The 14,388-nt window shown below is 36.9% G+C and overlaps 2 protein-coding genes across 10 annotated transcripts in view; one reads left to right on the forward strand and one right to left on the reverse strand.

Moving 5' to 3' along the window:
• Nucleotides 1-12,686, forward strand: part of LOC105673509 (ankyrin repeat and BTB/POZ domain-containing protein 2) — a 29,929-nt gene extending 17,243 nt beyond the window's left edge. For 5 of the 8 annotated variants that reach the window (XM_067358729.1, XM_067358728.1, XM_067358730.1 and 2 more), the window contains 12 exons: nucleotides 2,701-2,905; nucleotides 3,097-3,342; nucleotides 3,646-4,125; nucleotides 4,308-4,638; nucleotides 4,959-5,194; nucleotides 5,355-5,557; nucleotides 5,972-6,712; nucleotides 6,844-7,112; nucleotides 7,210-7,415; nucleotides 7,518-7,832; nucleotides 7,923-8,105; nucleotides 8,178-9,258. In XM_067358729.1, coding sequence (XP_067214830.1) covers nucleotides 2,701-2,905; nucleotides 3,097-3,342; nucleotides 3,646-4,125; nucleotides 4,308-4,638; nucleotides 4,959-5,194; nucleotides 5,355-5,557; nucleotides 5,972-6,712; nucleotides 6,844-7,112; nucleotides 7,210-7,415; nucleotides 7,518-7,832; nucleotides 7,923-8,105; nucleotides 8,178-8,384 — 3,622 coding nt within the window. In that variant the 3' untranslated portion in view covers nucleotides 8,385-9,258. Of the gene's footprint in view, nucleotides 1-2,700; nucleotides 2,906-3,096; nucleotides 3,343-3,645; nucleotides 4,126-4,307; nucleotides 4,639-4,958; nucleotides 5,195-5,354; nucleotides 5,558-5,971; nucleotides 6,713-6,843; nucleotides 7,113-7,209; nucleotides 7,416-7,517; nucleotides 7,833-7,922; nucleotides 8,106-8,177; nucleotides 9,259-12,048 lie in introns of those variants that run through there. The other 3 variants (XR_010891122.1, XM_012369176.2, XM_067358727.1) reach the window with 3 other exon arrangements.
• On the reverse strand, nucleotides 9,629-14,060 carry Syx13 (syntaxin 13). 2 transcript variants are annotated; one of them, XM_012369192.2, is made up of 6 exons: nucleotides 13,678-14,060; nucleotides 12,686-12,889; nucleotides 12,424-12,589; nucleotides 12,181-12,311; nucleotides 11,636-11,769; nucleotides 9,629-11,461 (listed from the first exon to the last, which is right to left on the reverse strand). In XM_012369192.2, the coding sequence occupies exons 2-6, from the start codon at nucleotides 12,886-12,888 to the stop codon at nucleotides 11,286-11,288; spliced, it is 810 nt and encodes a 269-aa protein (XP_012224615.1). In that variant the 5' UTR covers nucleotide 12,889; nucleotides 13,678-14,060; the 3' UTR covers nucleotides 9,629-11,285. The 2 variants fall into 2 exon arrangements, with proteins under 2 accessions (XP_012224615.1, XP_067214850.1); XM_067358749.1 differs by lacking the exon at nucleotides 13,678-14,060 and adding an exon at nucleotides 13,621-13,637.
• Nucleotides 14,061-14,388: the final 328 nt, after the last annotated feature.

Below are 14,388 nucleotides of genomic sequence, written 5' to 3' on the forward strand. Positions count from 1 at the left end.
TGCGTGTAAATCGTCGTGTTAAAGCGCTTCGAATCAGCATTACGTCCGTGATTACGAGTTGTCTTAAGAATCCTAGTCCGGGCACGCTGATTTATTCCCCTCGCACAAACGGTCTGTTCTTCGCCGAAGAAATCTAGATGATGCCCCGCTAATGCTCGAATCCCAACAGTGATGCTTCTCAAAGTGCATAATAAGTGCATTCAAGTTGAATGCCTTTGGACTGCCTCATCGCGTATTTTCTTAGAACTCTTTCTCCTCCGGATAAATGTCACGGTTTTTTTGCAATGTTTTTATGAATTAACAGAAACTGACACTTGATGGTATAAGAAAATAAATACGTAATACACTTCTCTTTGTTGAAATTACAACACAGAGAGGAATCTTCGAGATATAATTGCGAAATTTCTCTTATTAATTAATTATGCAAGAATAGATCAATGATTACATTTATGATTTTTAATGTCGCGGTTTCGCGACGAAACAGTACATATCCAGTGAGCAGTAATAAATAATTACGAAATTAAAAGGAAACACTACACTATCAGAAATGACCGAAATTAGAAATAATCGCTCGAGACAAAATCCAATTTCTTGACCTGTTAGCGTTATCTTAGCGTGTATCCCTCTAATGTCGAAAGAGTCGTGTCTGAAAAGTGAAATGAGGAGAGCGAGTTAAGTGCTTCGGCCTGAGCATGTGTTGCGCACTTTTCGCGTAATCGTATATACCATAACTGGGAATTGATTTGTCTGATATGCTACCCGCATTGCTGCGTTTTCTGTCTCGCGTATCTCGGTATCGCAGATACCGAGCGCACGGTTTGCGCAACACTTGGCGTCGGGCTTGAAAGTTGTCGAACCTAAATGCCCGGTCATCGATATCGACTAGCAATATCGCGCAATTGAATATAATAGCGTTCATGTACAAATTTCAAAAGGCATTCGGTGTTTTCAGCCAGAATGCGCAATTTAATATAATTGAGCGATATGTCTTTTTTTAATTCAAATAACTTGAGGATCACAAGAAATACATTTATTCGGTTGTTTTCTATAAAGCGCTCAATGCATTTTTTTAGCATCTTTTAATATTGCTTTCTTTCGTATAAAAATGTGCGGATAGTTGTATTGACATTTCAAAAATGTTGAAAAATTTGACAATCCTAAAATATCTCATGTATCTGCTAAAAGTCAATAATTAGGAAATTTGCAAAAAGATTGATAAAATATGAATAATTTGAAATTGTTGTATCGCGTAATTTTTTCTGTAAATTATGCTTGAAGCAATCAAATGTTGATTAGAATTTATGTAAAAATAAAATGTATCTTTTTAACTTGATATATTTTAAACCAAGATGTACATTAGTGTATAATTTACTGACTCTTGGTCGCCGCAAGCTGGATGAATTTTTGCACGAAGATGCCTTATATCATAGCGGTAGTTAGAAGGGGAAAAACCTTTCCGAGTCTAAACAACCTTACAATCATTGCAACGGTTCACAAGTAACGCGAGTCTCATTAGAACAGCGTAAACGTAGTTCCGTTTATTCATCTCCTCACGGATTTTATGTGATTTTTATCTTTCAAGCATCTCGAGCGAATTGGACGTGGCGTAAGAGCGTGTAGATTATGACTTTTCGAGAGCATTACTTCCACGAGATGAGTGTCCTCGCGAGACGCATTCGTTCTACGCGTATAGGCTTCATTTTGTATATTTCCTCGCTCGGGAGATAAGATATCGCGAGCGAGTCATTCGAAAGCGAGTCGCCTGGAATTATTTCTGCGACAATTAACGAGGCGCCGACCTACCCAACAGGATATCGAGTGTCATTCGTTCAGGTGGAGAAAACTACATACCGGGTGGCTTTAACAAAAGTCAGTATCAACCGCAACGTATCTTTGTTTAAACTTTTCTTTCGATTTTTTTCTTGAAAACTTGAACAGCATTTTTTTACAGTTTCCTGACTTTTAACATTCAATATCTTTATAATTAAAGTAAATTCTATAAAAAATTTAATACTTGTTGCAAAAAGTTTTTTATTTTCAATTCTCGTAATAATAAAATTTTTTATATATGGCAACATTATGATCGAAGAAAGACTTTGGATTGCTCCGCAGGTTTCGTGACATCGATTGAAAGATACTCGGTATTCTTCGCTCATGCGAAACGTTTCATCCAAAAATACACTTCATCTATACACCGAGAAGGTCATCGCGCATATTCCTTTCCATTAGCTTCTTTTGTCCGTTCGTGTCTGCGTTTTATATTCTCTCCAAGCAAGATGATGTAATTACGGATGAATAGATTGTAGTAGCAATATCTGAGATGTATGCCGCAAACATAATCTTGCTACATTCTTCAACAGTGTGGAAGAGGAATTCTCCCCATACGTGGCATGAAATTTATGTATATTTCTCTCGTGTGGAATACAAATTAATCTTATAAGACTTTGGCGAATCTGTACGCGGTGCTGGTTGATTTTTGCTTATAAAAATCTGACCAAGTTTTTAACGAATCAATAATCTATGCACGATTAATCGCGGAATAATTGCGACACTATGATATTTCTAGATTTAATAGATTACATAATAATTATTTTTCAATAATTTTTGAATATTAACAAACGTACGATAAACATACAACGGAGCTGATTAACGAGATAATAAATTACGTATCGAATGAAGAAAAGAAATTTTGTTTTGCAGGCCGAGCGGTGGCAATAGCCGTGAGATATATTGTCCTCCTTACTCGAAGGACTTCACCGAGAATTCGCCGAAAAACGGGGTCCACGATATGGTGCATATGATACCGGAAAGAGACACGGACAGCGTGGCACCCACGCCGACCCCGCAGCATCCGCGTCACTCCCAACACCATCATCTCAGTTTACACGAGCTCCGTGCGCTTCAGGTATGTGGAAATTAGGTATTTCGGTTTATGATTCCGTCTCCGACACACTCTCCCGACGTTCTATTAATCAATGGATGCCTTTTCGCTGCACGCTGAAAAAAAAAACGGAAAAAAATACGGAGAGTCGCTCGACTGTCAGGCGACGAGACAACTCCAAGCCGGCAAATTCCAATCTTCACCGACTTTTGCAGAGGCGGCCGGAATGTACCGGTAACAGCTCCTCCGATGAGAATCGGTCGTCCGGACACGCGAGCATGTCGGACACCGGCGGCCACACGAGCAGCAGCTCACCGCCGCATCGTCACCACAGAGCCCACAGTCCTCAGCAGCTGAACGCCGTGCCAGAGGACGACCGACTCTCGGCTTCGGTTACCCAGAGAAACGGCAGAAGCCGATCCGGCCAGAGCCGCAACCGGCACAGAGCTACTCCCGCTAAGGTTTTTCGCGTCTTATAGAACCGCTCTCATAAATATTAATCAAAGTTAACTGTAATTTGACCGGTTCTTAAGGAAGATAGAAAATTAATGAACTCTTATTAAAATTTACGTGAAATAAGTACAACAGCAATGGGAATAAAAGTTATCAAATATTGACGTTTGTTCCCACAAATGTCAACTAGAGTCGACTAAATTCTTCATCGATAATAAACATAATTTAAAATTAATTTTTGGTCGAAAAGATTCGCTTCGTTTATTTGGTTTCTCGAATTCTCTCTTCGCAACATTTCGCTTCACTTGCAGTTGCAGGTACCATGGTCGGGTTCCGGTTTAGAGGACATAAAGCTGGCGATTCAACAGCTGACGATGCGCTCGCACAAGTCTTCGTCGACGTATTCCTCGCTGAGCGGCTCGGAGAGCTCGGAGCCGGCGGTGAGGCGGCTGATGCGGCACTCCAGCCTGGAGACGATCAACACCAACGTCACCAGCGCCGACGAGTTTGTCTGGGTGGATTCTCACAATCGTCTGGTGGAACTGCAGCAGCTGCCGTGGACCCACCACGACGTACTGCGCGTCCTTCAGAACGGCCGCACGAGGGAGTACATGGAGCAGGTCTCGATGGAGACGATTCCGCGGCTCTCTTACCTGCTGCAACGCGCGCTAGTCAGAATCGGCCGCGAGACTCAGAGATTAGCGAAACCCATAGGTCTCTGCAGCAAGCACGAGGTGTACAGCGCCTTCAAGATCGTGCTCTGCCCTGCTCTGGCGGATTCCTGCACCAAGGTACGTGATTTCGCTCGAGATCGATTGCAGTTTTGTATCAAAAATTCAACATTATCCAACATGATGATTAATTAATAATAACTGTCATAATATCTCGCTCTTGATAGTTTGATTAATATTCAGGCGGTAACTAACAGTCATTAAAAGTCACAGTCACCTGATCACCTCCGACTTGTTTAAAGGCTTGCCTTCGAGCTGCCGCGATGTTCGCTGTATCTGGCGATCAGCTGAAACAATCGAAGGCGTCTCGTTCAGGGCTACAATTGCCGGTCGGACGTTTCTTGCGCTGGATGTCCGACGTGAGGCTCGGGCGTATGATACACGAGTACGCCGCTATATATTTGACGGCTGGAATCGAGAATCTTCTCGAGGAAATACTGCTGCAGTGTATGCCGACTGAACCGCATACAACCCTCACAGCGACGATGTTGGAGCACGCTATAGCCAACAGCGGCGACTTATGGGGTCTGTTGCAGCCGTACGCGCATCTCAATGCCGGTCGAACGGCATCAGGTGCGTAAATCTTATGAAGGAAAGGATAACAACGCAATCAATCGATCAATCCTGTAAATTACAAGCTGATAAATTTATTCGATTTTAATTACTTTTCTGGTGTCTAATGTTTATTCTACTTACTTTATTCTACTTGTTAATTTAATAAGAATTTCAAATTTTGTTGAAAAAAAAAGGAATGCGTGTGATGAATGAGTTTGACTTGTATTTAAATACATTTAATGTGAACATTTGTATGCCAAATGAATATGCCAATAAACTTTTATTTTTATTAGTCGCAAGAATATGATTTGACACTGATCAAAATATTTTTATTACAGGCGCTCTCGCGATGCCTCGTTGGGCGAGTGTAAGTTCCTTAAACTCATCGTCGTCGTCGCGTAGCGGACGAGACGCGGCCCAGTCAGCTCTGGAACCGTCGTTGCTTACGACATGCGTGGGATCAATGTCCGAATTAATAGATTTGATTTCCAAGGTAGCGCAGGCGGGACGTTGCCCCATACCGCTTACAACGAGAGCGTTGCATGCTCTGTTTTACTACATGAGATGTTCACAGGTACAGGATTAACCTCGTTGAAATTAACAAATGCATCAATTCCTTGAAAGTCATGAATAATCATTGATTTTGAATGATATTAATTAATTGCATTATATTAAATCTATCTTACAAATAGGAATTTGTACCATTGTACTAATGCGGATGCATTGCGTTTAAGCTGGAGCACGGTGAACGCGGATCAGGAATACAGGAGTTGGCATACGAGCGAGCTTACGTGGTGCTGCCACCCTTAGTAGAATGGCTACGGGTAGCTGCAGCACACGCGGAGCACAGACATGGTCTCGTCATTGATCAAGACGACATCAATCAAGCTGCCCGATTACTGTTGCCTGGCGTGGACTGCCCCGTTCGACCGATAAGGTCGGTAAAAACACAAGTTTTCAGCGAATTTTGACACTGCAATTATTTTTGGGACATCTGAACGCTAACTTCAAATTTACAATTATCTCAAAGTTTCTAACATTCCAATTAGTTACAATAATATTATTAAGAATATTAACGGGGAGAAAGGGCAATAAGAACCAAACGCGTCACTGTAGCACGTTTATTTACACGTGATCATCGTTTACATCACCGTCAGACTGAGGAATATCTGGACTAAAACTTTTTTTTTTTTTTTTTTTGATTTTGTATTTTTTTTTTATCAATGAATTGTCTTTTGCGCATTAACACCTAACCCGCGCATTTGGTTCCCCTTTTCTCCGTTAATATTTTCTATTGTTACCAAACTATTCGTTACTCCAATATTATTGAAATTTATGATATTATATACAGCTCCGAGGAGATCGCAGTATGCTCAAAGCGCATCGACGATACCGAATACGTTCGGTTGTTAACGCTAGACATGGCCTTCAAGATGTTGATCAGCGGACGAACCGATCTCATAGTTCAAGCAATGCCGTTGCTGCCTTCGGCGAAGATTAACACGGTAAACGACGCTGGATTCACCGCTTTGATGCTGGCGTGCATCAACGGCGACGAGTCGGCCGTAACAACTCTGCTGGATGCCGGGGCGGACTTGAATATCGAGAGTCCGCCGCCCGTGACGAATTCATCGTCGAATACACCTTCCAAGATCCCGCAAACATCCGGCGTGTCAAATGTTAGGAGTCCAATTAATCATTCGGCGATAATAACGCCGAGTAAAACGATACCGAATGTGAACGTAGCATCCGGTAGTCCGAACAATCCCGGCGCTGTCAACCCCGGCGGAAGCATATGCTACGCGCAAGTAGCCTTCAACGCAGAGACGCAACATTGGACCGCTTTGACCTACACAGCTCTATTGGGTCACTGCAACATCGCCAGAATATTGCTGGAGAGAGGTGCCGCGGTGGAAGGCGGTGCGAAACTCAGCGAGGACAAATGCACCGTCACGCCTCTGCAAGCAGCCACGGCGTCGGGGAATAACGAGATGGTGGCTTTACTCTTGGCGCATGGGGCGCAGCCCTTCCTATCCACTCTGATCAAGGACTCGTTCTCCTACTCTGGTTCCGCACAACGTGGTTGTTACAGGTGGGTGTTTGTTTAAGTTCCGATACTTTGCGAATTATATTTGTAATCTCATTTAAAAGTTGACAAAATCGATAAGTTCTGACTCGTTGAAGAAAGTGTATTATAAAAAGTAATTTTTATTCAATAAATAGCGCGATCTCGGTGGCGACGGCGCATGGCCAGAGAAGCTGTCTTCATCAGCTGCTATCGCATCCACTCAACTTCTCGGCGAAGCGAGGAGAGAAAGAGATATTATCTTTGGAAGAGATATTGGCAGAAGGTAACGCCGGCAGTAATCCTCAACAGCAGACTGCCGAAGGAAGAGGAGCTCGCAGAGAAGGCAAAGAACCGGTATTTAATAAGATACAAACAAAGGCGCTGCAAGAGGCAATGTATCATAGCGCGGAAAGCAATCATTTAGGTAAGAAGATATCATTTTTCATTATTATTAATTTAATATTTCCATATTTAATTATATGTTACATATTAATTTAATTATGCTTATCGCGATTTAACAGATATTACTATGGAACTTCGTGGACTAAAAGTAGGCTGGACCCTGCACTGCTGGATGCACAGTCTCGCGACAGCCCATGAGATGCGATTGGACTCGATTATAGATCAATTGCTTCAGGATTTTCTTCAAGTCTGCCCGGACGATTATTCCACGCAATTCGTGCAGGAGTGTCTACCGCTTTTGTTCAATATATTTAGATATAGTAAGGTAAATTGCATGATTTGTGTAAACATCATTGATCAGTTCCGAATTGTACTGTACGACGCAGAATATTTTAGTTTATTGATTGTGCATTAAAATGTGATTTAGGACATACTATCATTTTCACAGAAGGAAGGCACAACGCTTTTGCTCGCTGATATATTCTGCACATGTTTCGGTTGGGAACCGATCAAGCCGATTAGAGATACTACACTGTCGAACGGATCGAGGATCGACCCGAAATTTGTGAACAATCCTGAACTGAGCGATGTACAATTTAGAGTCGAAGGTCGCGTTTTCTACGGTCACAAGATCGTGTTAGTCACGTCTTCCCCAAGGTTTAGGAATATGTTAAGTTCCAAATTATGCGAAGGTAATCCTCCAATTGTGCAGATTAACGACATAAGGTATCACATATTTCAGGTACGCAAGCATTATTATTATTATAATATATACATTATATATTTCTCATGCCGACAAGCCGAGTTGATGGTAAAAGTGTTTCAATTTCAGATGGTTATGGAATTTCTTTACCACGGCGGTTGCGCCACTTTAGAAGTTAATCAAAGCGATGTCCTGGAATTAATGGCAGCAGCCAATTTCTTTCAACTCGATGGCTTGCTCAGATATTGCGAGGCGCAGTGTTCTACAATGGTGGATCTTGACAATATCGTTTCTATGTATATTCACGCTAAGGTATATTTTTATAACAATATATTCTCGTAGAAGCTATAATCGTGCACTTGGATTTATCCCTTAATATTGCAGGTGTATAATGCGGCGCAGCTCTTGGAGTACTGTCAAGGATTTCTGCTGCAAAATATGGTAGCACTCCTGACATACGATGATTCAGTTAAGCGTTTGTTATTTGCGAAAAAGTTACCGAATCACGACGTCCTCGCGGGCTTGTTACTCACATTGCAATCGCGGATAAAAGCCAGACGATCTCAGCAACAAAACAAGATAAAAGCTTAGATGTATGTATTGTGCAATTTTTTACAATCGGACATAGACACAAAATAACTTTGCGACTTGATAATGTGAACTTCAAGTTCCTAGAGGTACGTAAAAAAGAAACTTTAAACGATTTCTATTTTAGAGGATATTGAGGTGTATAATTTTAAGAAACTATGACTATATTACTGAGACAAAATCTCGAATATTATATTTTTAAAAAAATGGGTCGAATTTTATTGCAACGCGACGATTTGGGATAACGGTTTTTTAAATTGCTAAAAAAACAAATTTACATTTGTACATTGTATATTAAAATGCAAACATTATAGAGCACATATATGTGCTATCTTTATAGGAATAGCGCTAGATTTAGGAGAGCCTTTTATATATAAAGTATTCCTGTAAATAGAAGTATGCTGTTGGTCTATAAAACTTAAACATTTTTATACAAATATATCAATTTCTCACGTTTGTCATAGAATGGAACAAGTTTTGTCTTCCATTATTAAATAAACTTTAATCTTAAACTGAAAACAGGAGGCCTAATAATATGTATATATTTTATTACAGAAAAGTAAGTTTTTTATATTCATAGTATAAATATTGTCTTTTTTGGTAGTATTTTTTAATAGCGATTTTAAAATTCGATGAAAGTGAGTATCCCAGATTTTGTACACTTTTTCAGTTTACAAGTTACATCTCCTCTTTTATGCTACAATATCGAGGGTTGCACACTTTTTTATGTAATATTCCTTGAGCGTTTGCTCAAATAAAAATACTTTACAAATAAATAACGAATATTGATTTGCTTATTATTAATAAAATTAACATGAAAAGTGCTGGCGCGCCAAAAATCGTGCTAGAAAAATATAAGTAAGATAATTAACACATATTTTTTGAAGCATTTGTTTTATTAATCCTGTTTTTTTCGCAAACAATAGATGTATAAGATTGATTGATTATCATGCCATACAAAAGTTATCCAAGAACATAGTTAAATATGAAATAACGGAAGAATGAATAGTTGACAGAAAACTATGGACTTTTATTATCTAAATCAAAAGGGGGGAAGGAGGAGGAAACACATAAATTTGACTGTACCTTTATATTTTTCAATGCAATTCGATGTCATAATCATATATACAGGGTATAAAAAAATGTATTTGTATAGAACAAAACATAATTTAATGCCTAATATTAATTTAGCACATACAAATCAACAACGACATAATAAAGCTATTATACTTGACATTAAGCGCAAGTATCAATATCATAGCACTATTTATTTAAATGATGTTAATGATTAGTTGTATATACAATATTCAGATTATAATCTTGATAATTATATGTTGGATTTTTAGGATCCGGAATGCCTAATAATCATATCAGAATCGAGTAATCATAGGAAAGTGGTTGTCTCAATCTAAATTCTTTCCTTCGCATCTCAACATATAATATATAGGCGATATCTTTTTAATAATACGATTGTAAAAAACATTGATTCAGCGACTAATTAGGCGCAATAATATGCAAATCTTGAAGAATACTCAAGATTAATACTTTGTATGATACAACATTTTACATGAATTATTTTCTCCACATCTCAATGTTCAATACGATGATGTGTTAAAATGTCTCTGTTGTTTAAAAAAATCAATTCTTACTTATGCAATCTGTAATACAAACAGTCATTACTTGCAAGAATTTGGTCACAGCACTTGAACTGCTAAGACATTTCTCAATAAAATTGGGACAATATTCGTTCAATGGAACATATAGTACTAAAAATATGTACTTAACGCAAAAAAATATACGAATGAAATGAAATTGCTATTCAGAAAATACACAATTTAAATTTATAGTAATGATCCATTCTTTTTATCCATTTTATGAGATTTCCACATCAATTTGTCATTAATTATATGCCATTTCTCAACACTTTTATGTATTTGATTTAATGATATTCTGTGCGTAGAAAATTATTAATAAATTATAATTAGTACTCTAAATTACGTGCAAATACTTTGCTAAAATTATTTTCGTATGTAGGTACAGCGAATAGGTTACATTTTATTTGCGCACTTATATGCGCGAAATATACGTATTCTCTGCCTATTTGTAAATCTGTTTACAACTTTTTTGTAGAATGCAACTCTTTTATTCAACTAAATAAATTTAGTTAAATACATTTAGAGTTGTGCGTGTGTGTGTGTGTTAAAGAAACGTATTTTAGCCAATTGTAGATTGTTGATAGGTAGTATCGAACATACAATTTGAAGCCATTTATAGAAATTAATATCAAACGATATTAATTTCTATAAATTTCGTTACTGCCATTAATATCTGTGCCACTATTATGCAATTTTTAAAATATTTAAAGCATGCAATGTAAAATCAATTTTTCCATGCATGATATTAATATTTATAATAAATTGAATAGAATTTTTTATTTTTGGAATTCTGTGATTAATCGAACTCAAATAAAGACAAAATTGATTAATATTAATAAAAAGTTATGTAAAATTGTTGTCATATAAAACAGATATAATTTTATAAAGGCATTGTATTAGCTTTTGTAGATGCTCCAATATTTTATTTATTGAGAATAATTCAGCTAGAATTGAAAAAAGAAACGAAATAAAAAAATATATATATAAATTCATATTCTACATGTGAAATTATTAAATACTGTGATTTATAAAATTTCAAAATGATTAATAATTCCGGATGTAGAAGATAGCAGTTCATTCGTAAGCAGTTATAAAAAGAATAAGTCTCTATGCTCTCCTTACACATTACATTTCCAATGTACAGAAATTGCAAAATAAGATGATCTTTGAAGAAGTTATTTTTAAAGATATGCGACAGATTGAGACAACCCTTTTCGTTTATCAGTTTGGCCCGTAAAGGCTAAGGACGCTAACTTAATTTAATGACTAGAGTAACAGTTAATACAATGGCAATTATAATCACGATTAACAACAACAGGTAAACTTTTCGACGAAATTTACTTTGGTAATTACTTCCCTTCACCAATTCCTGTGCTCCCAGCTCGACATTGCCGTGTATATTCTCTATATGGTTGTCGATTGTATCTACAAAAAATCATTAACTTTTAACTCAAGCAAGTATATTTTAGAACAAAGTAAATACAAATCAGATTTTTGTAAAGTGTGTCTCTACAATTTTTTTCATAACTTTATATTGTTTAAAAAAGTGTGCAACTATTATTTATACTATTATTAGTACCAAAAGAAAGAAATACTTACCAATAGTATCACCTTGCTGATGCACCAGTGCCGCGAGTTCACGCATGATTTGATTCACATCCAAAATGTCTCCCTCAATTCGTTTTATCCTATCTTCTCTCTCCAGTAGTAGTCCTTGTTGAAATTCGAGTGTCCTGTGTGCACGCAACGATAATTCATTACACATTGTATTTAGACTGTTATTTATCATTTTGCATCAAGATGCATTGAAATTGACTTACCGTATATTTAAGTGCATTTTATAGCTTCTCTACATTAATAATACATGTCGTAATTAATTAATCTTTTTCACTGAAATTTTAAATTCAGTCGATTTTGAGATAGGCATGCTATAAAATCCACAATCTCTATTACTCGGCAAATCTTACATATTTTTATAGTTGATGCAATCACGATAGTTTCTCTGCTTACAGTATAGCCGAATAAAACCAATGGAAACCATCGCTATTGCCCCAACTAAGTATTATAGGTAAGATTTTCTGCAATATTTACAAGTGTACAAACATATTATTTTGTACAAAGTACGAAAAATCTGCTTCCCAAACCTTTGTGTAGCCCTATGTTCTTGTTCCTGTGCCTGAAGCAGGCGCTGTGTCTCTTCTGCATCCTCTCCATCCATAGAATTTTCTATATTAGTCATAGCTAAAATATGTCTCTTCATCTTCTCCGCAATCGACTAGAAAAAAATATCTTGCTGTTAACGTGAAGCAGAGAACAAAAGTTTTATAAAGACTATGAATTAAGATTTAAAAAGTTTTCACACAATTATATCTACTGCACTTGAATACCTTTTGCATATCGGAATATCTTTGTAATGCATCTTTAAAATCTGTCGTGAGTTTTTCAATTTGTAACTTCTGCTGCTTATCTCCACGCCTCATCAATACTGTCAGTCTAGCTATATCTTTGCTTGTCTGTGTAACCACCTGATTGGTACTCAATTGTGTTACATGTCTGGAAAGTATGAGTATGATTCAATCAGAAATATGAAAATATTAAAAATGTAAAAATAAAAGTCAGAAATTTCATCAATCATTAGGTGACACTTACACTTTGTCTCTTAAACCTTGATTATCCTTGCTGGTTCCAATGTTTTTAAAAGCCCTTTCCAAAGTTTTCCAGCTTGTGTTAATTGTATATATGTTAGTAGTAATATTTTCACTGAGGCTGTAAAGTTCAGTAGGACTAAATCCTATTTCAGGTACATCCACCCGTTGATCCGTAGATCCATAATTCTGAGGACGCTGAGCCATTCTAATAAAAAAATTCAGCTTAATTTTAGTACAAAAATTTGAAGATATATAAAAATGTGATACAAAAGTTGATGATACAGATGATGGTTATATCTCTGTGCAGTAAATTTATAATACACAAGATATTTTTAAACTTTGCTATTGTCAAAGCATAGCAGTATAAATAAAATAAAAATATTTTTGCCATCAATATTAAAATGTTGCTACTTAGCAGTATAGAAATATAAAAAATAATCATATAATTATATAATATTGTAAATCATCACTTGAATCACTACGAATATTCAATACTCTCTATAATTTATGTACAATTTATATCAAATAAATGCACAAAGTGCTCTACTGATGATATTTATAATTATATTTCTGTTTCTTAAAAATATCCTAAAATTTCAATTCTCTTATTTACATATTACACAAATATTTGTATTCCAAAGAACTAATATTGTATGAATTTAATAATTCAATTTTTACATCACAAGAGAGCTCCTGCCACAGAGCTTGTTTTAAAAATAATTTTTGAAAACATTGAAAGTTATTTTCACAAAATTATGAGGTTTCTCATACAACAAGAGAGACATTTGAACGCTCGTAGAAGTGGTTTGAGCATTATGATTATTGAGCCAAATTTACGAAGTAATCTTTGTGCAATGACACACACGAGTGATTTAACAGTAATCGAGCTAATTCTGCATGACAAATATACTTATTAAAGGAGTTAAATCAACGAACACGGACAAAGTGTCGAGTCGCGTGCAAATGATACTTCGGGGAACATGCGTCACTAACCTGAGTCCGTTTATCACAAGTGTCCTTAAATATATAAATATAAATCGCCCCGTAGAATCACATTTAAAAGCGCACGAAAATATTCTCCTGCAGCAAATTCCTCGGAAACTGACAGTTGCCTAAACGGTCTAAAGTGACGGCTCTGTGACAACAGACCCTTTGTATTCTCGTCCGTGTACGTAGAAGAAAAGCTAACGCACCGACGTGCCGCTTTTTTCCACGTTTTAATCGTACACGCTCGGAACGCGTGCGCTTGTTCAGACCGAATTTGCAAGAAACGGCACAATCGTTTTTATCGAAGTGAATTTTTCAATTTTACTCGTAACCTTCGTTTTTCCATATTTTATTTGCACGACGAGATTGATCTTATTCGATTTCTGCCTATAGACATTACACGCACCACCAAAGTCAAGTTGAGGTTTGCTTCTTGCAATTTCCTATTGTAAGCTCGTACTTGTCGAGTCGTGAGCAAAAGCTAGGAATTTGATTAAAGCTTTTTGGGAAAAATCATTCATACGAACGTAAACACTTGTTCATTATATTTTACTGGAGTAAATGTCTGAATATATTTTGGGATGACTTTTTGCTAACTCATGTGGAAGTGTCTAATCCACCGTCCAATATATCATCACTGGTGAAATCAAGGAAATATTTAACGTGAAGTTAATTTCGTGAAAATCTCGCCAATTTGCATCGCGAGATGCCGCGAAA

The sequence above is a fragment of the Linepithema humile genome, chromosome 7 (genome assembly GCF_040581485.1).
Source record: "Linepithema humile isolate Giens D197 chromosome 7, Lhum_UNIL_v1.0, whole genome shotgun sequence".
NCBI lineage: Eukaryota > Metazoa > Arthropoda > Insecta > Hymenoptera > Formicidae > Linepithema > Linepithema humile.